Source organism: Polypterus senegalus, chromosome 16 (genome assembly GCF_016835505.1).
Source record: "Polypterus senegalus isolate Bchr_013 chromosome 16, ASM1683550v1, whole genome shotgun sequence".
NCBI lineage: Eukaryota > Metazoa > Chordata > Cladistia > Polypteriformes > Polypteridae > Polypterus > Polypterus senegalus.
Window position 1 is genome coordinate 25,272,823 of NC_053169.1, and position 27,608 is coordinate 25,300,430.

Below are 27,608 nucleotides of genomic sequence, written 5' to 3' on the forward strand. Positions count from 1 at the left end.
AGTCAAATGAATAAGATTAACACAACAAATAAGACACCATGCTCTCTCTGTCACTTTCACACACACACACACACACATATATATATATATATATATATATATATATATATATATAAATAAATAAATAAAAAGTTATGCATTGACCTAGCATTACAGGATATTAATGAGTTCCTACCACTATTTGAAAATGTTATGAACATATCCTCTTAAAGAGAATATAAATTGTTCTAACTTGAGGTCATCGAATACATTGCTTTCCCACCAAGTTAATTCTTTAATTCTATCTAGCTGTACTCTAAATACAGTCATTAATGCATTAGGGATTATTTTAAGTCACAGGCTACCCTTAGCTTTTTAGACTAAAGCTGCTTTCTTAACCTCTAAACAGTTTTTTATTCTGTAGACAGACACATGCATATTTAACTCATTACAAATGGGTACACAACAGCATTTATTCATATAATACATTCTGAAACAAAACATGCAGCTCAGATTGCTTCATAAAAATTAAAAGAAAACATTACAAAGCAGAGGTAATACATACATACAAACATACAATAAAAATTGAGGTTTTTAGCTAAACCTGTTCTGTTCAAATGTTAATGCCATTAAATACAAACCTATGATACAACTGAGTAGGTCTAATATTACCTTACTACCACCAACATGCCTGTTTTTGACAGCAGCAGCTCTTTTATTATCCAAGCCATAAGTTTTTATGTGTATTTGGGGGTTGTTGTTTACTACAATATTTAGATTTTTCTTGAACTTCTGTAATGTTTACATTTCCCCTTGGGGACAAGTAAAGTATGCATGTATTTATCTATTTACATATCTATTTATAGTTACAACAAAACTCAATCATTTAAACACATTTGTGTGGTAACCATCTTGATACAGTCTAACATGTATTATATGCTCATATTAATTGCTATGTGGTATATGAAGTGCTATACCCTGCTAATATCTTTGAAGAAAATCCTTGAAAAAGAAGTTAAAATAGTTTAAAGTTGTAAGATTAATTTAAGATAAAAATGTATTTTTATGATTACAAATGGATGCGTTAACTGCCTTGAGGGCTTTTCTCCTGGTCATTCACATTGTTCACAATATCATTATATGGGTACTAGCCATATGCACCCAACTACATTGCACGTGTTAAAGTTGTCTGTGAAGGGCTCCCTGTTTAAACGCGGCTGCCAGTCGTGAACTGGGTCCTTCGTCGCATAGCATTATGATTTTTTATAAGGGAAACAAAATTACAAAAGAAAACCCTTGGACATTGATTCGATAGGAACTGCCTACTCGGAATCACTGTCTGAATAGTAATTATGTGGTGGTGTAGGAGCATTTCTGCTTCTGTCCGTTCACAGTTCGTCTCGTTTTCACAACGCTATTGTTTCCTCTCACGATGTCTTCTCAACCTTTCTCCAATCTCACAGGTTGCTTTGTGGCAATCCAAAGAGTAAGGCAATATACACGGAGCAATGGTTATAAAAGGGGGACACATAGGTATCCAGGCTCTTTAAAGCATAAATAGGGATCACTTCACTGACATGTGAGCAAGCCACGGTACAACTGTGAGACGCGCAGCACTCGCCGGCTACAACTTAACAATAATAATTTCCGGAACATGTTGTTACGTTGTCATTCATTTTACCCACTGTCTTTCTTTCATTCATATGTTATGTAGGCACATACCTTTTATCTTCGGCGATTTCATTCTTTAACCAGGCCTCAGGAGCTAACCAGCGTAACACTGTCCACCACCCCTTTCGTTATTCCGGCACATTGTTGACATCCGTGAGTAACAACAACGTACTAAACTGGAAGGTGGTCTACGCATGCGTGAAATTCGCGGACAAACAAAGATCAAGATCTAAATGAAGATCTCTTTAGTTAATTTAAAGCACAACAATTTGTTTAGTTTGAATATCTGTGTTTTGAGGTGTGACTGGAGTACTACAGTCTTCAGTAGTATAAGCCTGGAGGACATTCTTAATGCAATGCCTATGTTTTAGCTGTCTCTCTAGTGCATCTTCTACTAATTCATTCGCGGACAAACAAAGATCAAGATCCAAATGAAGATTATATATAGAGATAATAAAGACCGGAAGATGCTGTATTGTTAAAATAATTGCATAGTTACAGTACCTGTACCTTCCTATGTACAAAGTCCCTAAAGAGTTTTCTAAGACAATAAACTTTGGTCTATTGGGTGTTTACACTAGAATTACCAGAGCCTACCAGAAAACTCGTAAATCCGGCCCACCTTAAATCCATTCGCACCTCTCTGCCAGCATCTTTTGTCCTGTAAATGTGCCGATTAAGACAAGCAGCAAGCAGTCACCTATTCCATCCCCCACTGTCGCGGAACGTTCACTAAGTTTTCCCAGCTCATGCCTTGTGTAATTATCTGGGAGTGAGTGAACTGCTGGAGTTTTAGAGTGGAAACAATAGATCGTTATTTGGAATGCATGTGTGTTCCGTTTCTACAGTAATCTGTGTAAACACATTTTTAAAACAGAAACTTTTTCATATTTTAGTAATAAATGTTGCAAAATGTAGGCATAAACTCTCATAAACTACTTCTTGGACGCCTTTAATTTTTGTAGTTCCTCCGTAATGCCCTTTCCATCTCATTCATATTAAGAGAAATGCTCTCGCTATCAGTGTGGTTTTTTCTTATTGACCACATGCAAAGTGCGCCTTAACATTTTCCAATAACTGTCAATATCATCTAAAATTAAAAAAATAATTTTCACATAACAGGAACCAAATTTGAAAAGGGTGTTTTGTTATCACATTATAAGGTAAATTAAAGCTAACACTCAGTTTCAGTCATACTAGGATAATTTGGACTCATCATTTAAACTAACTTATATGTCTCCCGGAGAAAAAACATAAATGCCCTAGAGAAAAAAAACAAAGAGCCCATGTTGGAAGATGGTGCAAATTCCATACAGGCACTGACTGAGATGGGATTTAAAATACAGTTGCAAGACAAGTGCTAACTGCTCTTCTATTTTAACCAGCTCTAGATAAAAATCATACAAGCAAATATTTTGCTTCTTTGCAAAGCTCCCCTTTTGACTAATTAAATATAATATCTGAGATAAATGGATTAACAAATTTCCATCCAGCCACATGAATAATATACAGATCTCAAATAAGGAAATAAAAAATCAAAAACAGCCATACTGCATGTCAAGCAATGTCTATAAATGCTAGCACTGAAGGGGTTACAGAACTGTATTCTAGTTAGTCAAAGTGTACAGTATGTCAATATACTCAATACATGAACTATGAACTGTCTGTTGTAATTTATCATACCAGAAAACCTAATGCATTGTGGAACTGTTTGTTATTAAAGAAAATTGATGTACTGTCATTGATCAATTATGCAACAAATTAACCAACCACTCAGTCAATATTTTTATAGAAGAATACAGTTTAGGTTTCTTTGTCAGCCCAAAGAACCTTAGTATGCACAGTGTTATGTCCATGATGTAAATCCTAGTACTCTGTTTTAAATGATAAATATAGATTGCACACAAAAGATGTCTTTAATGAAGCAGACTTTAGGAATGTTCATAAAATGACCCTAAACCCCAGAACATAATTGGATCAGTCTCAATCTCTACCTGATAGACATTTATGGGGGAAAATAGGGAGTAAAAAGAAGAGTATAAAGGGGCATCTGACACAAAGAGGAATATGCCTTGTACCTCAACAAAAAAAAAAAAGTCTGAGGCACCTAGGCCTTACTTTTCAGTGGTCTCCATGTTAGCAGTACCAACATTGTCCCCTTATGTCTTCTTAGCACCTCAATGCCTTACATAGGCTGTTTCTAACACTTTGTTTTTTCCACATTGCCAGGTGGCCACCTGTGTTCACTCTGCTCCCAGCTATAAATTCATCTTGTCTGAGGGTCAGAGGCCTTTTTAAGTCCTGACCCTGGGGGTATTCCTAGTGCCATAATGCAATCTCTAAGGAGCACTTTTGGGTCAGCCAAAAGCCCAGAAGGGGAAGAATTTTGGAAGCTTCTCCTAATGGCTCCAACTATTTCTTCCAACAGAACCACCCAACACAAAAACTCAAAGGCAAGCCTGTGGAAGTATGGAATGAGACAATGTATTCCTGCTTCTGCCACCTATTTACCTGGAGGATTGGTGGTTGTCCTAGCCAAAATGTCCTGGCCTGTTAAATGGCCAGCCTGTCCAAGGAGTGCTTTGAAGCCTTTTCCAAAGTGCAAGAAAACATATTCCAGACAAGACTGCCATATTGGTGTGGTGTCTCACAACAACCTGCTTACACTTACACATGTATGCAACTTACAATAGTAAAGGTGGAAAGTATAAATATCTTATCTTAATAAGATAGGCGAGAAATTAATGTACAAGTTAACCTGGTAAAATCAAGAAGTTAGCCATTAAGCTGGTTGTTTATTTGAGTGTATGCTATGAACTGTGTACCTAATGATAACTTGAACAAGGATGTTATGATTTGATAAGAAAGTATCTTATGGGTACCTCTCCAAGAAAGTCACTTTCTTCTTCTTGTATCCTTGGTTGGTCCCAGACAGTGATTTCTAACATTCGTTCCCGGAAGTCTCTCCGATGCACATGGGAATATAGAAAGGTTTGATTCCACTTAGGTTCTGAGCTTTTCTTTACTGTTTTGGTCCTTCTTTTACTCTTGTCACTGTAACACAATATAATTATCAATCACAAGATACAACATCTAGGAAATTAGAGCAAGAGTTAAAACATCCAAAACTTTTATTATCCATTAGATTTAAATTATTATGCATCTGCTTCCTTGAAACACTACAGTGTCACAGAAAACCAAATCTTACCCCGATAACCAAAAAATATGCGTTGTATTAAATAACTCTAAATTACACAAATATACTAGGTCAATATAGAAACAATCTCAGTATAGGAAGAAACCTTCAAAAATATGGGAAAGAAAAGGCATGCAATTTCTATAGTCATTACTGAGACCTAGTACTGAGTCCAAGGTCCAATCACTGCGAGTTAAAAATACTGCAAAAATCCCACCTTATTACACTGTAAAATTACAAACTGTCTGCAAAATACAATGAAATAAAATAATACTGTAGCATGTTTCAGACAAGACAAAAATAAAATGGTACCTTCTATCTGGAAGAAAATACATTTTTACATATGGATTCCTTGGCCTCCCATCCGGTCTAGCCGGAAGGTCTGTTGCTTGTAGTACGTTTACTATTAACTGGTGTCCAACTTTGTCATACCATAATTTTACCTTACAAAACATAAAATGTTCAATTTACTTATTTTTATTAGTCCAAACAGTAATAAAAATAAGAATACAATTTTTCAGTATGCTGTTAACATTTGTAACATACATATACAGTAGCTTTTGCATACTGTAACTTGTAACTGTACTTGTAACTTGCATTGTGTTTTTATCACTCTATAATTAATATTGTTCTTTATCAGTATGCTGCTACTGGAGTATATGAATTTCCCCTTGGGGATTAATAAAGTATCTATCTATCTATTTATCTATCTATCCTTTAGTAATAATGCTGTGTCTAAATATTGCAATAAAACATTTCCAAGCCAACAGAAAGGAATACTCCAATCAAATTGTTTTTTATAAGTTACTTATGCCATGTAGTTTGTAGTGAGGGCTGAGAAAAGTTATTATTCTCATGTTTTCATGGGAAACAGAGATAGCACACTTTTTGATTGAATGGGTGTCTATGGAGACAAAAGCTGGACACAAACAATATCAAAAGCATCCACAAAAAAAATTCACTTCTCCCATGCTGCATGATTAATATGTCAATATTAATATTTATTTTTTATTTATATGTATATATATGTGTAAATATTTATATTTATTTATTAATATTTATAGCCAATAGTCAATATAATATTTTATAGCCAATAAAAGGTGTCATTTTGCTTGGCTTTTCTCCACATTCATAATGGCTAATACGGTACAACACCCTAGTACTATGTCAAGTCATGCAATTGTATGGTCACAATGTACAAAATGTCAAGTAATAAATAAAAACTTCCATAATATCAAGTAGTGCACAGAGAGGAAACACATTCACACGAGAATAAGTTGTAAATGGATGAAGATAAATGAGACAGGCCAAGGATGACTGCCACCAGTTGGTCTACAAGAGGGTAGTATAACAAAGATATAATGTCCCTTGGACAGGCTTCTACATTTGTAATGTAATTTAGATGTTTGCTTGATATGGCATTAGTGCTTCACTGGGACGTCCTACTCCCTTTTACAGTATGTATGTATGTATGTATGCATTTTATTGGAAAGATAGCAATCTCTGCTATCTTTGTTGGTTAGTGGAGTGTGATTGAGTTACAGAATATGACCTGTATAGTGACTGTTATGGAAAGCAAGTGAGTGCTTCAGTCAGGATTTGTCCATTGTCCTTGTTCAGAATTATTCCTTACAGTGTTAGAATGTTTTCAAAAAGGGCTCCAAACTTAGTCAATAATATCCAATACACTAAAAAATATTCTTTTTATGTTTAAAATATTCATGCATCTTCAAAGTATGTAAACTCAGTTGGGCAAGTTACTTAACAATATAGTGTAATAATATAAAAAACGTTTAAAAATTACCATAAATTTTACCATACAGAAAACTGCATCTTCCTCACCCACATTGATATTTTTAAGGTAAGCATGCAACTGTAAAATTTTCAATGATGGGTAAATTACTTAAAGCTACAAACAATAAATTAGAAATGTCAAAATATGCTGTAAAAATAGATAAACAGAGCTTTGTCACACTATTATACAGATATTAAGTTCTACTTTTAACACTAGAAGCCTTTTCAATGTATCTGGCCTTTCTGCAGCTTTATCTTCAATCGCACTTACTGACAGTTGTCCAGGTAGTACTTGAGGTGCATCTCTTAGTGTTCCAGGACTAGTTGGAGAGATAACAGAAATTGACGGTCTCTCCATTTTCTGAGACTCAAATGAACTTGAACCTGAGAGAATGGAAAAATATGTATTACAAAATTAAATGCAAAGAATCAATACTGAATCTTCCTGGACAACGGAAAATGGAAGAATGGGTTCATGAAAACAAACATACAACTAAGTAGTTAAATTTATGAAAAGTGTAACATCATATAAGTATACTTAAAAATTTGCAACATTTTGAGAACTCTTAAAAGCAAAAAAATACATTTTTCATAAAATACTTTAAAACACAAGAGCTCTATAGCTTCATTTGTTCAAATTCCAAGGATTGGTATTATTGGCTGAGATTTTGAGATATTCAGTTATTTTCAAAATTGTATTGCTTAGATTTTTAACTAATACTGAAAAGGAACATTAGGCAAGTACATTTATATTATATGTTAATGTCCATAGTATTACTAGTAGATAATGAAGTCTTGTGGTGTAATATGTTATAGGCAGATGGCAACCAGAAAAGGCAGCACCTCCAGGTAAAATTCTGAAAGGACTGGAGATGCCAAGGGGTTGAAGATTAACTTTTATAAGCAATTGCTGTACATAATTATTTAATAGACTAAATTAGAAAAAGTTCAAGACAGAATACAAATAGAATTTTCTTAGGCTGTCCAGCAGGCACCACAGGCTGCCATCTGACACAGGATGGGTCGTGGATATAGATGACAGAAGGAACATGACCTGGAAGCTGTCAAGGATGCGTATTCCTTTATCTATAAATAAGGGCTGGAGGGGATTCAAAAGGAGGTCTGCTGGCATGATCCTAGGACTTTTTAGTTCTTTCTCCAATAGAAACCACTTTGGGTAGAAGTTAAATGATGTTGCCAGAGAAAAAAAATTGGGGCTAAAAGGGTTTTACCATTAATTCACTACATCAAAAGAGAAAGTGGTGGGCTAAGCAAACTCAACTCACAAGAAGAGGCCCAGAGTAACCAGACCTTTGAGACAGCTAGTGCTATATTCACTCTGCAATTTTTTGATGCTTTGTGTTTTCAAGTATTGATCATGTTTATTTTTTATATTTTTGTTAAAACTGAACCACTACTCTTACAAAGTTTGATTCTTATGTGTACTTTACAACTGCAACTGAAACTTAATATCAAAAATCCATCAACCTAGAATTGCTTTCAAGCAAACCAAAGCAGACATATCTCTGTTTAATTCCTACATTGGCCTGTCTCTACTAAACCAAATCTAGATCTATTTCTGCCTGATAACGCAAGTTCAATCATACCCAAATGATGCTCTGGTATCATGACCAGTCACTGTGATGTCACAGGTTTGTACGGATTATTTATTGCATTTATCAAAAGAGTCTGATGGCCATAACTCAACTTTGCCAAACTTTATTAACAATACCACACATTAGCAAACATACTAGCATAAATGTTCCCTCTCAAAACAGGTTTGGCAAGAAATATTTACATTATACTTTTAACACTACTTAATACTGTGCAATATGACAGTCAATTCATATATATTAACTTATGGATTATACTTGAACCTGTATTTATTAAGCAATATGATTCTTTAAGTTATTCAAGAACATGCTACTCAAGAAAATACCGGTCAGCGGTTTGAGAGGGTGTGTAGGAGGGGATATAGTTCTATGATTCATGTCTGACCGACCTCCAGATGGTTCTACAGGAAAGCCCCAAGCCTAGTCAGTTTTTTTTGTGTCTCACCTCGTATAATCACAACAATATGTAGCTATTAATGAGTAACTGTGACATTTCAATAAAGCAGAATGCCTAGGGCAGCTGAGTAGTCTTTTGGCCTTGGAAAATGTAAAGGTTTATTTTCTCCAGCATCCATTTTGGTCAGAGTTTGGTCTTGTTCCAGGTACACCCAGGTGTCACATGACCAAATTCACCTGAAGTCTAATCCTTTTGTTTGTCCTCTCCCCAGCCAAAAGGAAGAATCATCCAGAAGAGAAACAAAATGATAAACGACAACTCAAGTTATGCTATGCAGCAAATATAATAATGAAACTGAAATTGCAGGAGATTAGTGTCTATAAACAGTGGTGGGTGAGCAAATGCTAAGATTAAAAGCACAAAAAAGGGAAAGGTTTACACAAAACTGAAAGGGTACAAGGAGAGGACTAAATATATATAAATTAGCTTTTAGCTGTAAATGGTCTTCTCTCCTAAAGCTTCTGATAATTTCATAACTGACCATTTATAAAGGAAGATCAAAAGGAACAATGATCTACTATCTTTCATGCAAGTGCAAGTGCATTTTGTGAAGCCTTCTCTGTAAAACAGAATTAAAGGAACAGGCCAGAACTTGGTCAGGACTAGGACACAGTTAAAGCACCAATAGTCAAAAACTTAAGAAATATGCAGATGTTGCAGTTCAAATTAATCAAAACCAGATTTTAAAAAAGTACAAAACTGTAAATAAGTTCAACCTAGTAATCAAATGTTTACTAAGTACCTCTGTAAACATGAAAACAATTAAATAAGACAACAGCTAAAAGAGTAATTATTCTTTTTTTCGAGTGAAATGTAAACATTTGACATTGCTAATAGTAAAGTAAGAACAAAGAGTTCAATCAACAAAAACAAAGAATGTAGATGGAATTAACAAGGTCAAAACATGAACAAATAAGCATTAATTCTGAAAATTTACTGTAGTGGTTGAGACATAGGACTATAAACTGCAACAATGTTTACCGGTATTTAGTTACTATTACTAACTAACTGTGTAACCCTCACTTAATCTGCTTAATCGGTTCCATCTGTAAAACATGTATGTAATAATTGCACTGTAGTACAACTTTATTTGTCACCTTGGATTAAACAGCCAAAAATACACCAAGTAATAATTAAATGAACATTACAAAGGTAAATCCTGATAGATGAGGAATTTGACAGATTGAAGAAATCAACAAGGAATTAATTATACAAGGTGGCTTTGAGACTAATTGAAGATCGTAACACAAACTCTTTCACAGAGGAACTTTCTTTAACCTTGGAACTTACACAATTACAGTAAAACCTGACTCGGGCTTGGTGTGATGTGTAATGATACGCTTTACACTGCTAAGCATGAATACCTCTTGGCACAGTATTCTGCTACCATCTAGTGGATAAAATAGCATCATGATGAAAAAAAATGTTTTGCTTTCTGCCACTTTATAGTTAAATAGGATGAACTTACATGAAATATGTCTTCTGCCAAGCAACAATAGATATCACAACATTCATGTCTAATACTTCAAAATGGAATAGTCCAATAGCATCAAGCACTATCTGTGCTACATGCCTTGGCTAGGTTGGCTACTTACCAAAACACAGATTTTTACACAGTAATGTATAATTACAATTTAACTCCTAGTAGGTGATTTGTGCCAGACAGATGCCACCTACAAGTCAGTTTTTTTTATTGACAGCCATATTTTGGATAACATTTATTTTTCCACAAAAATGATGTATATATTTAGCACCTCAGCAATTTGAATATCTCTCAAAGATTAGCATCTCACCCCTAAAAAGTTGAAAAGGAATTTTCAAATCTAATGAATTGTGCAAGTTTAAGTTTGCTAGACCTGGCTAGAGTTATCATGCAGCTGGCATACATAAAGCTGTTATCGCCTAGCTAGTGTGTACAAAGAATTTTCATCTGTGCCATCTGAATAACAAATTTACCTATTTCTACTGAGGAAGTCAAACTTATTAATTTTCAAAAGTAGTGTGGAAAAATAATAAACAGTATTGATCAATCTGGTGTACGTGACAAAAGCCATGCAGACCCTGTCTTGTCCATAGTGCACATGACAAGTGCAACTTCTTGCTTCTCTTAACGAACAAAAAACCACACGTGACCAACTGATGAACTAAAACCACAAGTGACCAACTGATGAACTTAAAGGATGTTGTAAATGCTGATCCAAGCAAAATGTTGTAAGATATAACGGTTTGAAATTCTTGTGCAACTAAAGTCATAAGACAAAGGCCCTATAAAAGATTTGGGACACCGACCCCTCGAGGCAGATGAAGGGCAGGTGTCCTAGGACTGTGCTTCTCTGTCATCTTACCATTGCCTGGTGTGTATTAATAAAAGATTTTTTACTAACTTTAATTATATCACTCTGTCTTCAGTCACAAGAAACGACACTATAGAAAAAGTGTCAACAGTAGCACTAATCAACTTAACAACTGCTTAAAAGCACTTTATTTACTTATGTGAAGAAACAGCCAGCAGAAAAACAAACATAAATGTATTATGGGGTTAATCAAACATTAAACAATAAATAGCAAAAACTTTATATATATATTCATGAATAATAACATACAATACTTTGGTGCAAATAATAAAATTAGAATATAACTTTGTATGGAACTTCCACAGAGAATAAATTGAATTTACAAGTAGTGATGCTCCAATTAAAACTAATCAATTTTAACTGTAATTGATTCTAGGGGGACTCTCAAAATTGGCTGATCTCAAAAAATGATTTTTGTTCAGTCTCTTTTTTTCTATATATTGCAATAATGAAGATGAACTGCTTCTCTATGCAAAGTATTCCTGGACTCAAGAAAGTGAACATATATAATAGTTCTGTTGCCAGCAGGCAGCCATTTAAAAGACAAGAGCCAGGGAGAAAACTGAAATACTTGATTTCACTTTAAAGATATTACAATAATAAGATGTAGAGGAAATGCAGATGAATATGTTGCCAGGCTAACATCAAGTGGAAGAAAAGGGGCCTGTACACTACAAATATGTGCATCGTCAACTGAAATTAAAAGAGAAACTACTTCAAAGAATACAGATCTCTTCACCCTGTTACTTCATTAAAAACAGTTACTCCTTGTACTAGAATGTATAGAGGGTGAGTAACATTCTGATTAATATAGCATCTTTCATATGAATTAGAAAAAGAACCGATTCTCATAATGATGAATAATCTGCCCTCTCTGTTAGAGTAAAAATAAACTTGTTACTGTAGATTAAGTTCTAGATTTTGTTGTTTTACTTGTCAACATTTCAAGTGTGATAGCCTTGAAATGTCTTGGCAAATATCATATGAAAATTTTATTTTATTAGAGTACTGGGGTGTAATTAGGCCAAGCCTTTAACTTTGTTCTTGATTTTCTGTTAATGTTTTTGTACTTGTCTAATTAGTTAAGTGTTTATTTTAAGGAATTTTACTTATTGTAGTTAAAGGTTTTATTCAAAGGTCACTGAACAATAAGCCTAAAAATTAACACCTGTTAGTTTATTTTAATTGGAAAAATGCCAAATATAACATTTTAATATTGGATATGAATCTTATACATGGTTGGTAACCCAAGATCTCAATGTAAAAAAAATGGTAAAGAAGGAAAGCATTGGTATTGACATTGGAATTGCCCAACTCTAATGACTTGGAATGGTTAACTGGAATCAGCCAAAAAAAACCTGACTGGAGTATTTCTATTTCGAACAATATAAATGATATCTTATTTCCAGGTGGTTGTTGAAAAGTGCCCAAACATGAATAAACAAAAAACACTACAGTAGCAGTATACTATTTGGCACCAAGGTACTGTACACAAGATAAATAAGCTTCATATACTCCTAATAATAGTATTTTGATCAATTAACATATTTTACTGTAGTTCAAATAATATTAATATAACTTTTTTTATTTATTACTGGCTCCTGAACATGAGGTTTTTCTTAACTTTTATATTTACAGAGCCATGTAAAATAAACAATTTAAAAGTCTCTGTAATTATTTATTCCACTCATTAAATTCAGAAGGATAAGCAGACTTACTGGATTCTAGTGGAGGATGGGAAGTTTCAGGAATTCTTGGAATATCCCTATAATTGAGAAACAGATAAAGAATGTTTTTTGTGGTACATGGAGGCAAATATTTACCTAAAAATAGTACTAAAATTAAGAAAATGACTCTGTGTTGCGTTGTAAAATTAGCATAACGTTTTATGTAAACATGTAGGCTTGAAAGCAAATATAGAATAAAACGAACATGAAAGTGAAGCTTTAAATGGATACAGGCTACATCATAAAATAGTTAAGGGGTAGTAAGAAAAATAATAATAAAACATCTGTTTTTATAGCTCCTTTGCTATGTCTACAGCAGTACACAAATTCTCAAAAGTAGACAATAAGAACAGAAGCACAAAAAAGGATCAATAAATAACACTGGATAAAAATGAGTATTTAATAACTAGTATTTAAGCACATTAAGATAAACACATAAAACACACAATTCTGTGTTAGACATACAACATGAATAAAATACATGCTTTAACAGAATAAAAAATAACCATGGGTGATACAGAGTTTAATCATAAGGATATAGACAGATGGGGTTAACTGAGAGAAAGGTTGAGAACAGCAGGGTAAGTTACAGTAAATATGATACTGTACAAACATGCTGTAGATTGCCTTTTTACAGGAGTGGATTAAGCCAAATAATCTAACTAGGGTGGTTATTCTAGATTTTGCATATATTACAATAGAATACTCTTTCAAATTACAGAGCAGAAGTCAGTTAAGAGCATGACAAGAGACAGTCAAACTCAGAAGACAGATGTTAGGACAAGACTGTACTCCTGTAGGAGGTTAGCCTTAAAACTTCTTGGCAAGTATCATATAAACGTTTTATTTTATTACAATCAAAAAAGAAAAGTGGATTTCAAAGGGTTTTATTTATTTTAGTAAAAACTTTCATCCAAAGGTCACAGCATATTTTAAGTGGAAAATACCAAATATAATATTTTAATATTGGACTTGAAGCTTATACATAGTTGCTAATTCAAGATATCAATGTCAAAAAATGTAAAAGAAGAAAGCATTGGTTTTGGCATTGGAATCGAAGACAGGACTGTACATAGGATACTGATGTAGTTTAATGCAAGACTACTTAAAACATTATAGGTAAGCAATAGAATTTTACATTCATTTCAGGAAGATAAATGAAACCAGTGTAGACTGAACACAATTATAGTCATTACAATGACTAACGCGAATTTCTGTGCAACAGTTTCTGAACTAGCTAAAGCTGAGATAGATAGATTAGGAAGGGGCATCTGCCAGCAGAGAATTACATAGATAGATAGATAGATAGATAGATAGATAGATAGATAGATAGATAGATAGATAGATAGATAGATAGATAGATAGATAGATAGATAGATAGATAGATAGATAGATAATTAATCCCAAGGGGAAATTCACATAATCCAGCAGCAGTATACTGATACAAAGAAACAATATTAAATTAAATAGTAATTAAAAATGAAAAAAATAAAAATAAAATTAATGTTAGCATTTACTCCCCCGGGTGGAATTGAAAAGTCGCATAGTGTGGGGGAGGAACGATCTCCTCAGTCTGTCAGTGGAGCAAGACAGTGACAAAAGTCTGTCACTGAAGCTACTCCTCTGCCTTGAGATGACACTGTTAAGTGGATGCAGTGGATTATTCATGATTGACAGGAGTTTGCTTAATGCCCGTCGCTCTGCCACAGATGTTAAACTGTCCAACTTTACTCCTACAATAGAGCCTGCCTTCTTAACAAGTTTGTCCAGGCGTGAGGCGTCTTTCATCTTTATGCTGCCACCCCAGCACACCACTGCGTAGAAAAGGGCACTCGCCACAACTGTCTGGTAGAACATCTGCAGCATCTTACTGCAGATGTTGAAGGATGCCAACCTTCTCAGAAAGTATAGTCTGCTCTGACCTTTCTTACATAAAGCATCAGTATTGGCAATCCAGTCCAATTTGTCATCCAGCTGCACTCCCAGATATTTATATGTCTGCACCCTCTGCACACAGTCACCTCTGATGATCACAGGGTCCATGAGGGGCTTGGGCCTCCTAAAATATACCACCAGCTCCTTGGTCTTGCTGGTGTTAAGGTGTAAGTGGTTTGAGTCGCACCATTTAACAAAGTCTTTGATTAACTTTCTGTACTCCTCATCCTGCCCACACCTGATGCAGCCCACAATAGCAGTGTCATCAGCGAACTTTTGCACGTGGCAGGACTCCGAGTCATATTGGAAGTCTGATGTATATAGATTGAACAGGACCGGAGAAAGTACAGTCCCCTGCGGCGCCCTGTATTGCTGAACACAATGTCAGACCTGCAGTTCCCGAGACGCACATATTGGGGTCTGTCTGTAAGATAGTCCACAATCCATGCCACCAAGTGTGAGTCTACTCCCATCTCAGTCAGCTTATCCCTAAGGAGCAGAGGTTGGATGGTGTTGAAGGCGCTAGAGAAGTCCAGAAACATAATTCTTACAGCACCACTGCCTCTGTCCAAGTGGGAGAGGGATCGGTGTAGCATATAGATGATGGCATCCTCCGCTCCCACCTTCTCCTGGTATGCGAACTGCAGAGGGTCGAGGGCGTGGCGGACCTGTGGCCTCAGGTGGTGAAGCAGCAGCCGCTCCATGGTCTTCATCAGATGTGACGTCAGAGCAACAGGCCAGAAGTCATTCAGCTCACTAGGACGTGATACCTTTGGGACAGGGGTGATACAAGATGTTTTCCAAAGCCTTGGGACTCTCCCCTGTTCCAGGCTCAGGTTGAAGATGCACTGTAGAGGACTCCCCAGTTCCAACGCACAGGCCTTTAGCAGTCGTAATTGACAAAAGTCAATGCAGGATGTGTTAAAAGCATGGACAAACTTCTCAATATCAGAAAAGAATAGTAAAGACCAAAAATGGGATATATTGATTAGGTGGAAGAAATAAACATTCTTAATGTGATTTAAGTGAGTTGAAGAAGAAAGGGAAGGATAAAATGACACCAAGGATTTCTTGGAGAAGACAAAAATATGACAGTATCATCACCTGAAGTGAATGAAAAGGAGGGCGTTCTCTTAAGCATGGCTTTAGTGTCATTGAGCATGAGTTTTGTTTTACTGCAGTAATTGTGCCCCATCCAGGATTTAATTCCTTCAAAGTAAGTCATGAGCTAGTGGATCTCTGATGAAAATCCATGTTTAATACTTAAAAAATATCTGAGAATCCTCCACATTAAAAATGATAACTCAGCCAAAAGCTATAAATAATAATGCCAATGGAAAGTAAGTATACACAGAAAAGCAGAAGGCAAAGGACAGGCCCCTTGAGGACATCCTTTTATGATTATTGTTAATCCAGACCTGCTGTGCCAAGAGCGAAGACTAGCAAACTATAGCCTGTCAGTTAGGTAGAACTTAAACCAATGGAGTAACAGAGATACCAAGACCTCTCTATATTTTAGACTCTAGAATACTGTTATTGACAATATCAAATGCTACACACACTAAAGTGTAATAGAATTCATATACTGACTTGCCTAGAGTTTTGCTGTGTCAAGCAAAAAGTTTGTTACTAGAAGTCAGATTGAAATTGTTCCATTATGGTATCAAAAACTAAAAAAAAACCCCGGTGGGTTGGGAAGCCACCAAATGCATGTCTACTGTACTTTGTACATGTGACAATTCATTTGAACTTGAACAGTGGCCTCATTTATCAATCATCTATACTTTTTACACCAGCATACAGTCCCCTCAGTAGGAAAGCCTAAATCACCACAATCTCTGTTAAAACATGGCATCTTTGAGCATCTTTGCAGCTTCAGGATTGCTTTGAAATTATCTAACTAGGACATTTTCAAGGATCAGGACTTGGAAGAGTACAGATCAGCTATACTCTGCTACACTAAAAACTATGTTGACAATGTTACTGTCAGTAAATATATTTGCGTGTACCCCAACCAGAAACCCTGGATGGTGAAGGAGGTCAGCTCTCTCCTTAAGCACCGCAACAAAGCCTTCAGGTCTGGCAACAAAGTTCTTTACGGCATGGCCACAGCCAACCTGAAGAAAACCATTAGAGAGGCTAAAACAGCCTTCAAAAGGAAGATTGAGAACCACTTTGCCAACAGTGACTCATCGTGACTTTGGAAAGGCATCCAGCACATCACCAACCACAAAACTACTACCCGCATGTCAGTTTTGAGGTGGAAACAGCAGAGCTGTCACATCTAAGCCACAGCAGATAGGCCTCAGCTGTCTCACCTCACCCACCCTCTACAAGCAGACCTTCACAGTACAAGAGCATGATGTGAGCTACTCAGAGCAGTCAATTCAAGAAAGCTGCCAGTCCTGATGGAGTGACAGGACGGGTACTGAAAAAATGTGCAGATCAACTCTCTGGGGTCTTCATAAAGATCTTCAATCTCTCCCTGTCCAAGTCCATCATCATGTCTGAAGTCTACCACAATTATTCCACTGCCAAAAAAACCTCTCATCAGCAGTATCAATAACTACTGTCCAGTGGTACTCACTTCAGTTAATATTAAGTGCTTTGAATAACTGGACCTATGATACATCAAAGCCACCCTCCCAGTCACTGTGGATCCACAGCAGCATGCTTATAGAGCAAACAGGTCCACAGAAGATGCCATCTTCACGGCCTTGCATATTGCACTTTCCCATGTTGAGCAGTAGGGGAGCTATGTGAAGATGCTCTTCATAGACTTCATTTCAGCTTCTAACACAGTTATTCCAGATAGATTGGTCACAAAACTCGCTGGCTTAGGACTTTCACAATCTGTCTGCCACTTCTCCTCTACCCTCACAGTCTACACCATGTCCCACAAGGCTGTGTGTTTACCCCTCTTCTACATTATTTGTGTTCTATAACTATGACTGTGTACCTTCTTATTCCACCAACACCATCATTAAGTTTGCAGATGACACAATTATAATTGGACTCATTTCAGGTAAAGACAAAACGGCCCATAGTGATGAGGTCCAAAGATTGACTGCATGGTGCACTGAGAACAACCTTGCAATGAACTGTACCAAAACAAAAGAACTTATAATTGACTTCCAGAGTCACAACACAAACCACAACCCAATAGAGCTTGCGTGGAAATCGTTCCTGCCTTCAAGTTTCTGGGTATACACTTTGCAGAAGAAATCACCTGGCCCATAGACACCACAGTGGCAGTCAAAAAGGTTCGGGAGAGATCCTCACAAAAAAAAAAAAACCTGAAGTAGATGCGACTGGTGTCCTAATACCGCTGCTCCACTGAGACTGTGCTGTTCTACGTAATATGCCAACAGCTCATTGGCAGATAGGACAGCTCTTCAGAGGATCATAACCTCTTCCCAAAAACTTATTGGCTCTACACTGCCCTCTTTGCAGGAACTCTTCAGCTCTTGCTGCCTCAACAGAGCAGCCAACATCATGAAAGACCCTTCCCACTCTGGACATCACGTGTTTGAGTTGCTGCCGTATTCTAGGTGGTTCAGGTCCAGTCTAATCGTATATAGACAGATTTAAGAACAATTTCTATCCCAGAGCCATATCAGAACTGAATACTACTAAACACTTATAATTATTGACAATGACCACTATTACAGTCACTCTTGCACTTCAAGTATGTTTACATTTTTTGCAAGTTATATTATTTATCTATTTCTATTATTGCACTAAATTCACATGTGTATTACACCTAAGTGCATTATTTAGTTATTCTATTTTATTAGAATTTAATTATGTCCATTATATGTGAATGCACCTTAGGGATTGCTGCAATTTCGTTGTACTAAGTGCAATGACAAGAAATCTGGAACTTAGAAAGTACAGTGAAAACTAGTTATTCTGTCAGCATCAAGACCTGACTTTTTGATGCTGGGGTTGCAGAAATGATTTCATATCCATTGTCAAATTAGCTCTTATCTAGGTAAGTGTTTGTAATTGCCGCAGCTACTTGAAGTATTACATGAAGGAAGGATTTAATAAGTGTCGTGGGGATGGGATCAATCACAAATGTGGTAGGCAAGTCATTGATGAATGAAGATATAATTAATGAAGATCAAAAAAAAAAAGCTGGAAAGGGTGAGAAATGAGTGAGTAATATAAAACACAAAAATTAAGTATCATTAATGGAATTGTTTAGGTCTTTAATTTCATCAAAGAAAAGGTGAAGAAATTGTTCACATTTTTCTACAGAAGAATTGGTAATAAAATGAGGTGCAGGTTAAAATACTTTATTAACCATGGTAAACAAAATTCTTGGGTTAGCATGCTCACATACAAAATGAAGCCTGCTGTTTTCACAGATTTTATCATACAAGTACACCACAGAGCTGAATATCTAAACATTTCTCTGTTATAAAAAGAGATATTTTATCTAAAGCTGAGTGGATGGCAGCATTATAGTGGTTTTAATATGGTTTGCAAGGGGAGAAGTCACAGAGAAAGATCAGAAATTGACACAGCAAGGCTAAAAGTTTGTGAAGAAGGTTTGATGTTTGCAGTTAATAATAATAATAATAATACATTTTATTTATATAGCGCCTTTACCATGCTCAAGGCACTTATAGAATATAAGAAAGAATAGCAGGGTATACAGTATATAGCATTAATGACAGGAAAAAGGATGGAGACTATAATAAGCACTACTTTATATTCAGAGTGTTATAAGGAATCGATGTGGTCAATGTTGCCAATGGATGATAGTTACTGTAATTCTCATACTGGTGTCCTGTTCCTGCTTTGCGCTCGACTGCTGGGACAGCGTCAAGAAAATGGACCACCCTGACCCACTAGTGAAAACTCAGCTTAAGAACCGAATCAGTCCGGAAAGGTACAGGATGGAATCAAGAACAACAATATTAACATTGGCTGTGAAAATGTTGCTGATAGCACATATTTTTTTTAAATATTTTTAAACTAAGCAGTAAACTGAACTGAAGGATAAAAAATAATTTAAAACGTTTTTCCTTTTCAAGATCTATTTGAAGATTTGGACTTTCAAACTAAAATGTTTTTGGTTTTCCAATTAAAATCTGTTTGAAGATCTGAACTTTTGAACTAAGGTAGTTGTTTTGCATCAATACCTGCTTAAAAGATTTGAACCTCTGGACTAGGCAGTTTTTCATTTTTTAGTCAAGATTTGCTTAAAGATGTAAACTGTTTCGTCACTCAAGTATTAACTTTTTAATTGTGTGTTTTGGGTTGTTAGATGTGAAAAGAAACCATTCATTTTAAGTATAACACCATCTAAGAAGTGAAAATCCTAAAAGGGACAGAAGTTAGGAAGCAGGAGGAAAAAATTTCTGATATAAGCAGAAAGAATTTTAAAAAGATACATTGTAAAGATATTTTGAAGAAAGAGAGGACGGTCTGAATCCATGTCATCATTGCCAAACTACCAAAAGAATATGACTTTTTGTCATTACTAAACTGATTTTTCATCTTATCTTTTATCTTTGTATTTTTTGTGCTTTAAAAAAATAATCTAAATGATTTTAATATTAATTTGGTGTAGCTCCTCACATGTTTCTGTTTCAGAGGTTTGGAGGTGGGGGTCAAGTTAGACATTTCATTGAAGGGCTAAGCAGGGCTAAGGAGGTTAAATATTGGTCGGTGAGATAATGTCAATGTTGTTTATTTGTCAGTTTATTTATACAGCAAATTTAAAACAACAGCATTCAAGTTGGAGGTGGGATCACATCAGGGATCGGCTCTGAGCCCTTTCTTATTTGCAATGGTGATAGACAGGTTGACAGACGAGATTAGACAAGAGTCCCCTTGGACTGTGATGTTTGCTGATGACATTGTGATCTGTAGTGATAATAGGGAGCAGGTTGAGGAGACCCTGGAGAGGTGGAGATATGCTATAGAGAGGAGAGGAATGAAGGTCAGTAGGAACAAGACAGAATACATGTGTGTAAATGAAAGGTAGGTCAGTGTAATGGTGAGGATGCAGGGAGTAGAGTTGGAGAAGGTGGTTGAGTTTAAATACTTGGGATCAACAGTACAGCGTAATGGGGATTGTGGAAGAGAGGTGAATAAGGGAGTGCAGGCAGGGTGGAATGGGTGGAGAAGAGTGTCAGGAGTAATTTGTGACAGACGAGTATCAACAAGAGTGAAAGGGAAGGTCTACAGGACGGTAGTGAGAACAGCTATGTTATATGGGTTGGAGACGGTGGCACTGACCAGGAAACGGGAGACAGAGCTGGAGTTAGCAGAGTTAAAGATGCTAAGATTTGCATTGGGTGTGATGAGGATGGATAGGATTAGAAATGAGTACATTAGAGGGTCAGCTCAAGTTGGACAGCTCAAAGTCAGAGAGGCAAGATTGCGTTGGTTTGGACATGTGCAGAGGAGAGATGCTGGGTATATTGGGAGAAGTATGCTAAGGACAGAGCTGCCATGGAAGAGGAAAAGAGAAAGGACTAAGCGAAGGTTTATGGATGTGGTAAGAGAGGACATGCAGGTGATGAGTGCAACAGAGCAAGATGCAGAGGACAGAAAGATATGGAAGAAGATGATCTGCTGTGGCAACCCCTAACGGGAGCAGCCGAAAGAAGAAGATTAATAATAATGCTGTAACCAAATGTTTTATAATAAAATATACAATAAACACAAATAAAATAAATACAATAAAATACAAAACAACACAATACAAACCAGGGTCTTAATTTAACAAGACAACTGTGCAGCCAATAAGCTCCAGTTACCCCTTGCGACCCTGCCCTGGATAAACAGATTAGGAATATGGATGGATAAATGAATGTGGTTCTTAGATGGTATGTATTGGTACAGATTGTGATATTACAAAATCTAATTCTATACAACGACTTATAGTAATAATTTACTTCTGATAATAATGTAATTTAATTGCTGTCCCTCATTATGGAATGTTAAAATCCATAGTTGAATGTTAGCTAGAGTGCTCAAGGCTTTTATTTTAATGTATATTCATTTTCAGCTCTGTTTCACAGTGAACACTTGTTTTCATTTTTAATCTTACTCTACCTCCCTTTTTCACATGAAGCAGATTGAATATGACAGCTGTGTTAGTTTTTACTTCCACTTATTTTTGAATTTCTGTACTTGATTGCAAATGAATTTGGTAAATTAACACTTGGTAAATTTCCATTTTTAGAATACATAGTTACATTTTTAGCTTGTTATTGTCCTCAGTTTAAAATGAAAAGAAAATCATTTGCGATCAGACTTTACTGATAAAGCTCATGGTTATGTGCAAATTTCACAGAGACTAGTTACAGTAGTAAAGTTCCAGCAATAGACAATGAACACAATATTAATAAAAACTTACAAAACAAATATGTAACCATTGCTTATTGATTCAAATTTGAAACAGAATGGGTCTGGAATTGCCTCCATGTTTTGGCAGCTAGAGTGGTGACAGTTGCTTTATAGTATATAAGAAATTCTCAGATATTTAAAGTCTAAATATATAATACTGAAATAGTATCTTAAAGCAAATTAATGCAACGGATCAATAATTTAATCATTAAAGATTAAAATAAAAACAACAACTGATAGCCTCCAGATGAAATACACTGTTTAACACTGTACAGAAAAAGGAATATCTGCTGTTATTTGCAAAATGTTATTAATGCAAATTAAATAATAATTTAACTGAAATAGAAAATAATTTTTAATCTGAAAGCCTGTGATAACATGTGTTGCTCTCTAATCTGAAAAAATTAGATCACTTTTATGATTTGCAATAATAATGATGTAGTTTTCATAATTAGTTACTGCTAAATATTTCTCATAGATCATCATCATCATTTTATTTTAATTTAGTCTGGTGATAGCTTTAGCAGAATCACACAGAGCTAAACTGACTAGAACTCCCTAATCCCCATGAACCTTCTCCAGACACATCCTGGTGAATACTCAGACGTTTCTTGAAAAATCTAAACATATAACCTCTTCAGCTGTTCTGGGTCTGCCCCTTGGCCTTCTCCTTGTGGGCTATGACTTGTACAGCGCCCATGAGAGGTGCCTGGGGGAATCCTAAATCCATTTTCATCATGTCACCCTGGCGCAACATTTATAAAACTGCGAACGATGCACAGATTCATTGGTTAGGTTGACAATTATCTCTACCATCACTGAAGAATAAATGCCTAAAGTCTTGTTAAATAGTCTGCCAAGTGGTATTGGGCTAAGTTGATTAACATGCATATTTTTGACATTTATTCTCCAATCATACAGGTGGCTCTACAAATCAAAAAAGCATGTCAGGTCATACCGAATATCAACAAAACTATGATTGCATTTTTTAAGTTTCAGAGTAAACTGTTAATATACAGTACAGTATTGTACTAAATTGCTGAGGTGTCTGTGGGAAAGCATCAGGGAAAAAATGTTTGGTGGAGCAGCACATGCAAAACTGCACTTTACATCATGGCAGCACACCTACATGCATATTGTGTTATCAATCAAAGAACTCTTGACCGAAGACAATGTGAGTGTTGCTTTGCACAACCCCAAACTCACCAGATCCTCAGAACTATGACTTTTCCATACCTCAAATTAAAATCGAGACTGAAAGGCAGACAGTTTGCTACTACATTAGAATTCCAGATGGGGAAAAAAATGCAGGAGGTGCTAGATACAACAACAAAAGATGAGTACAGGAAATGTTTCCAGGAATGGAAGAGATGCTGGAACAATTGTATTACATCTCAAGTGGTGTATTTTCACTGTGACTCAACTGGAATTGCTGTAGGCTGCATAATAAATTTTTTTTCTTTCTTTTTTTTAAACACTTCTGGGAATTTTTGGGTCCTTTAAATGACTACTATTTACTATTGTTAGAAGTGTCTCCTGATACATAACTTGGCAATGCTCTGAGAGTACATATGAGTCAGGAACAATCAATGAATGAATAAAGACATAATGACATTAATTATCCCATTAGCTAAAAAATACACTGTTGATTACAAGGCTATCGCAATTAAACAAATGTGGAAGATCTTTAGAAATCAAGAATTATGTGAAACATTGACACAATAATGTTTTGTAAGTAATGCCTTACCCAATAGGTCTTGAAACTACTATTTCAACTTGAGGCTCAGACTTGGACTCCAAAATTATATTGTAAACTTCTTTTTTTGTTGCACCAGGTAATGACTTGCCATTCCACTGCAGCACCTCATCACCTTCATTATAAAACAAAACCTTTTATCAACATCTCAGATAACACAGCTGATGACAAATAAAAGTATGTATTGAATAAACATTGAAAGACTTGCAATTTATCTCAGAGTGAACATATAATTTTTTCACCAGCATGTTGTAAATTACTATGTAAATATTGTAAATAATACAATGTATTTAAAGCTTTGTTATAATAAAGCATAAATTGCTACCTTATGTTAAAAAGCATGAAATAAACTTTAGTACAAAGGCCTGATTGACAAGGTTTTTTGAATGAAAATTCTGATGGGGCCACACAGACCTGAGAGAGAGAGACAGACAGAGAAACACGGTCAAAAGGGGGTGGGGGGGAGTGGGGGGACATCCTAAAAGGCATGGAGGATGATGTGTGTGTGTGTGAGAGAGAGAGAGGATCGAAAGCAGATCTTACAAGAATCACATTTCTATTTATTTAATGTTTTCTAAAACAATGACTAATGAAATTTATTTACAATAATTTGTGAAAATGTATCTTTTGCTTGCAGAGTCCATAGTTACAGTAGCCACTAAAACAGTGTCCATGGTATATGTTAAAATGCTTGGGAAATAACAAATATGACAATTAAACATATTATATATAAACAGCTATTACTCATGTCATACCTGCTCTTAAATGGCCTACAACATCTGCTAAACTTCCTTTCTTAACTTTAGTGATGAAGGCACCAAGTTGTCCACTTTCTGTAATTTTTCCCCCGACAACCTAGAACAGTCCATTATGAAGAATGAAATGTCACTTACAATAATTAACATTCACTGAATCTCCAAAAAAATAAATGGTTGTAAACAGACATGCAAAATAAGGCTTGTGTGAAGGTTTACTGTTTTTAAGTCTGAAATCATAGCTTAAGCTGCAGTGGAAAGTGGGAGTGTTCAGTCTGTATTTTCCTTTTATCGTTGTAGTGAAAATAAATGAAAATTTCTATATCCATACTGTATTATCCAGCCTTTATTTTGGTAGAGCCAGTCTTTAAGCATAAATAAATATAGAAGATGGCAGCACACATTTCTGATCAAGAATATTATTATTATCTTGAAATAGCATAAGAATCAAGAATATAATATAAAATACAGAATATAATAGACTCATATAATGAGTATCCTCATGGTAGAATAATCAATTTTTAAATTAACATTTTATGAAGTATAAGGAAATTTTGTGGCCAAATGATACTCTTTCTAAACATTTCCTAGACCTATACAAACACATGTATATCTCCAGCAAAACACAAGTCATATTAAGTATTATTTGAAAATGTATTTGGTTGAATATCTTCTTAAGGGATCATTGGGAATTGCTAGGACCAAATCTGTTAAAGCTATGACAAACTGAAATTTTATATTAGTCCTATTTTAATGTGTGTATGTAAAAGCAAATTTTAATTTAAAATTAACAATTAGCATTCTTTTATAGTTTTAATTCTAAACAGATATACTCACTTTTAATCCTAGCAGTGCTCCTGATTCTTTTGGCATAGTTGTCCTCTTGCTTAGAATAATTCGACCAATTAAATGATCACCTTCTTTGGATGGTTGCCAGGTAACAGGATGCTAAAAGCAAAAGAAAATCAATTTAATTCACTTACACAATGCAAACTTTGTTACAGGAGGGATCAACATAACAAATTCCACTGTTCACTTGAAGAACATTACTCTCGATCCAATTACATTGACCCATCTTTAATTAGTGCAGGTTCTTATTAGAGAGAAGCTCTCTATATGAAGGGTACAGTGTTATTTATTTAAAATTTATGTTTGATTCCATTCTTTATAATTGTTGACTCAGTTCGCAGTTCTCAAGCTATTAACTTAAAACATCACAGTTAATATAAATCAGCCAATGGCATACAAAATTGTTTCCCATGTAAACCTTTAGACTGTTTGACCTTTCCACTACATTCATGCTAAAAATAAAGTGTGAAGCATTTCCTTGTGACTGTAGTATCAGACCTTGGCTGACTGTGCACTTCAGACTTATGAAAGATACCTGGTTCAAAAACTCCATATATAAACAAGGTATGGAATGCACACAAGGTGCAAATGATTCCAGCAAGTTGCTGGCGAGGTTGAGTACAGCCATACGGGTAGTGTCTCATGTTGTTATTGCTTTATTCAACACTAAATTACTGGTGATTATGATGAAAACACACTTTAGGAGTGCTCAAGCATGCAGACCACAAGCCAAATTTCATTATGTTATATACACATTATAGGGCTTTTATGAGGCAGCAGTTTATTAGTGTTTCTAGGTGTGGTGATATTGTACTTAGAATCCTGTTCCTTGAGAAAAATTTCCTTTCAATAATCATTGATTGTATTGTAACACTTTTCTTATAGTTTCTCATCTGATGCTGTCTTGCTGTACATACGGTACCAAACTGAAATGAGGTTGAACTTTGACAAAACCAAACACAGGAAATACCATCATGACATTACAAAATCAGTAGATAGATAGATAGATAGATAGATAGATAGATAGATAGATAGATAGATAGATAGATAGATAGATAGATAGATAGATAGATAGATAGATAGATAGATAGATAGATAGATAGATAGATAGATAGATAGATAGATAGATAGATAGATAGATAGATAGATAGATAGATAGATAGATAGATAGATAGATAGATAGATAGATACTTTATTAATCCCAAGGGGAAATTCACATAATCCAGCAGCATTATACTGATACAAAGAAACAATATTAAATTAAATAGTAATAAAAATGAAAAGAATTAAAATAAAATGAGACGGTTTTAAGAATGTTAAGGGTATGTTCTGCACAAAAATCAGGAGGTTTTCTTCACACAGAGAATTATAGATATGTGGAATAGGTGGAGTGTGATTGATAGTAGTATTTTGGAGACCTTTCCAAAGGTAACAAGCAATTATTGAGCTGTGTTGAGCTGGATGAACTTTTCTCTTGATTCTTCTTATGTTCTTAAACCTCCAGTATACTTCCATTTAACACGAGAATGCACACCATCTTAGTTCTGAACCTCTCCTTCACCACATGCTCATTTGGTTTTGAAAGACATATTCATGAGATAAAATCTTTCATAAATGATTCTCAAGAAACTCTGCTAAAGTTCATATTTGAAACAATAAAATAAAGACATGTTATTTAATCAACATACACATTCAAATTTTCCTTTATTGGTGGTGTATAATTTATTCTTTACTCAAAACTCTGGTCATCAGCATCTTTCTAACTAGAATTGTGACTTTGTTTGAAAAAGAGAACATACATTTTATAGTTCTTTTTAATTAGTTTATATAATTAGGACAAACATTTTCATACAGTATACTTAGATTAAGTAAATACAAGCCACAGCACTAGAACAGAATGCATATACTGTTTAAAGGAATGGTAAAGCTGAAGTTGTCGTTTTTTGCATGGTTTAATTATGTATTGTGATAAGAGGTCCTTGGCAAAGGGCAGCTTTTAAATAATCGGGTCCTAGGATGTGGAGGCTTCGGTTAGGTGTGGGTTATGTATAAGCACTCGTCATTCTGGGGTTGCTTGGTGTGCTTGGCTGATGATCATGCAATCATGTACAAATTTGAGTGGATTAGCCTCATTCACACCCAATCAGACAG

General features: G+C 35.3%; 1 protein-coding gene across 1 annotated transcript in view; it reads right to left on the reverse strand.

The window, feature by feature from the left end:
* The window catches only part of rims1b (regulating synaptic membrane exocytosis 1b), a 248,608-nt gene that overhangs the window by 79,197 nt on the left and 141,803 nt on the right, over positions 1-27,608 (reverse strand). Inside the window, exons 5-11 of the mRNA XM_039739003.1 lie at positions 25,446-25,556; positions 24,609-24,708; positions 23,845-23,968; positions 12,783-12,829; positions 6,912-7,024; positions 5,159-5,289; positions 4,533-4,704 (exon numbers count right to left, since the gene is read on the reverse strand). Coding sequence (XP_039594937.1) covers positions 4,533-4,704; positions 5,159-5,289; positions 6,912-7,024; positions 12,783-12,829; positions 23,845-23,968; positions 24,609-24,708; positions 25,446-25,556 — 798 coding nt within the window. The remainder of the gene's footprint in view (positions 1-4,532; positions 4,705-5,158; positions 5,290-6,911; positions 7,025-12,782; positions 12,830-23,844; positions 23,969-24,608; positions 24,709-25,445; positions 25,557-27,608) is intronic.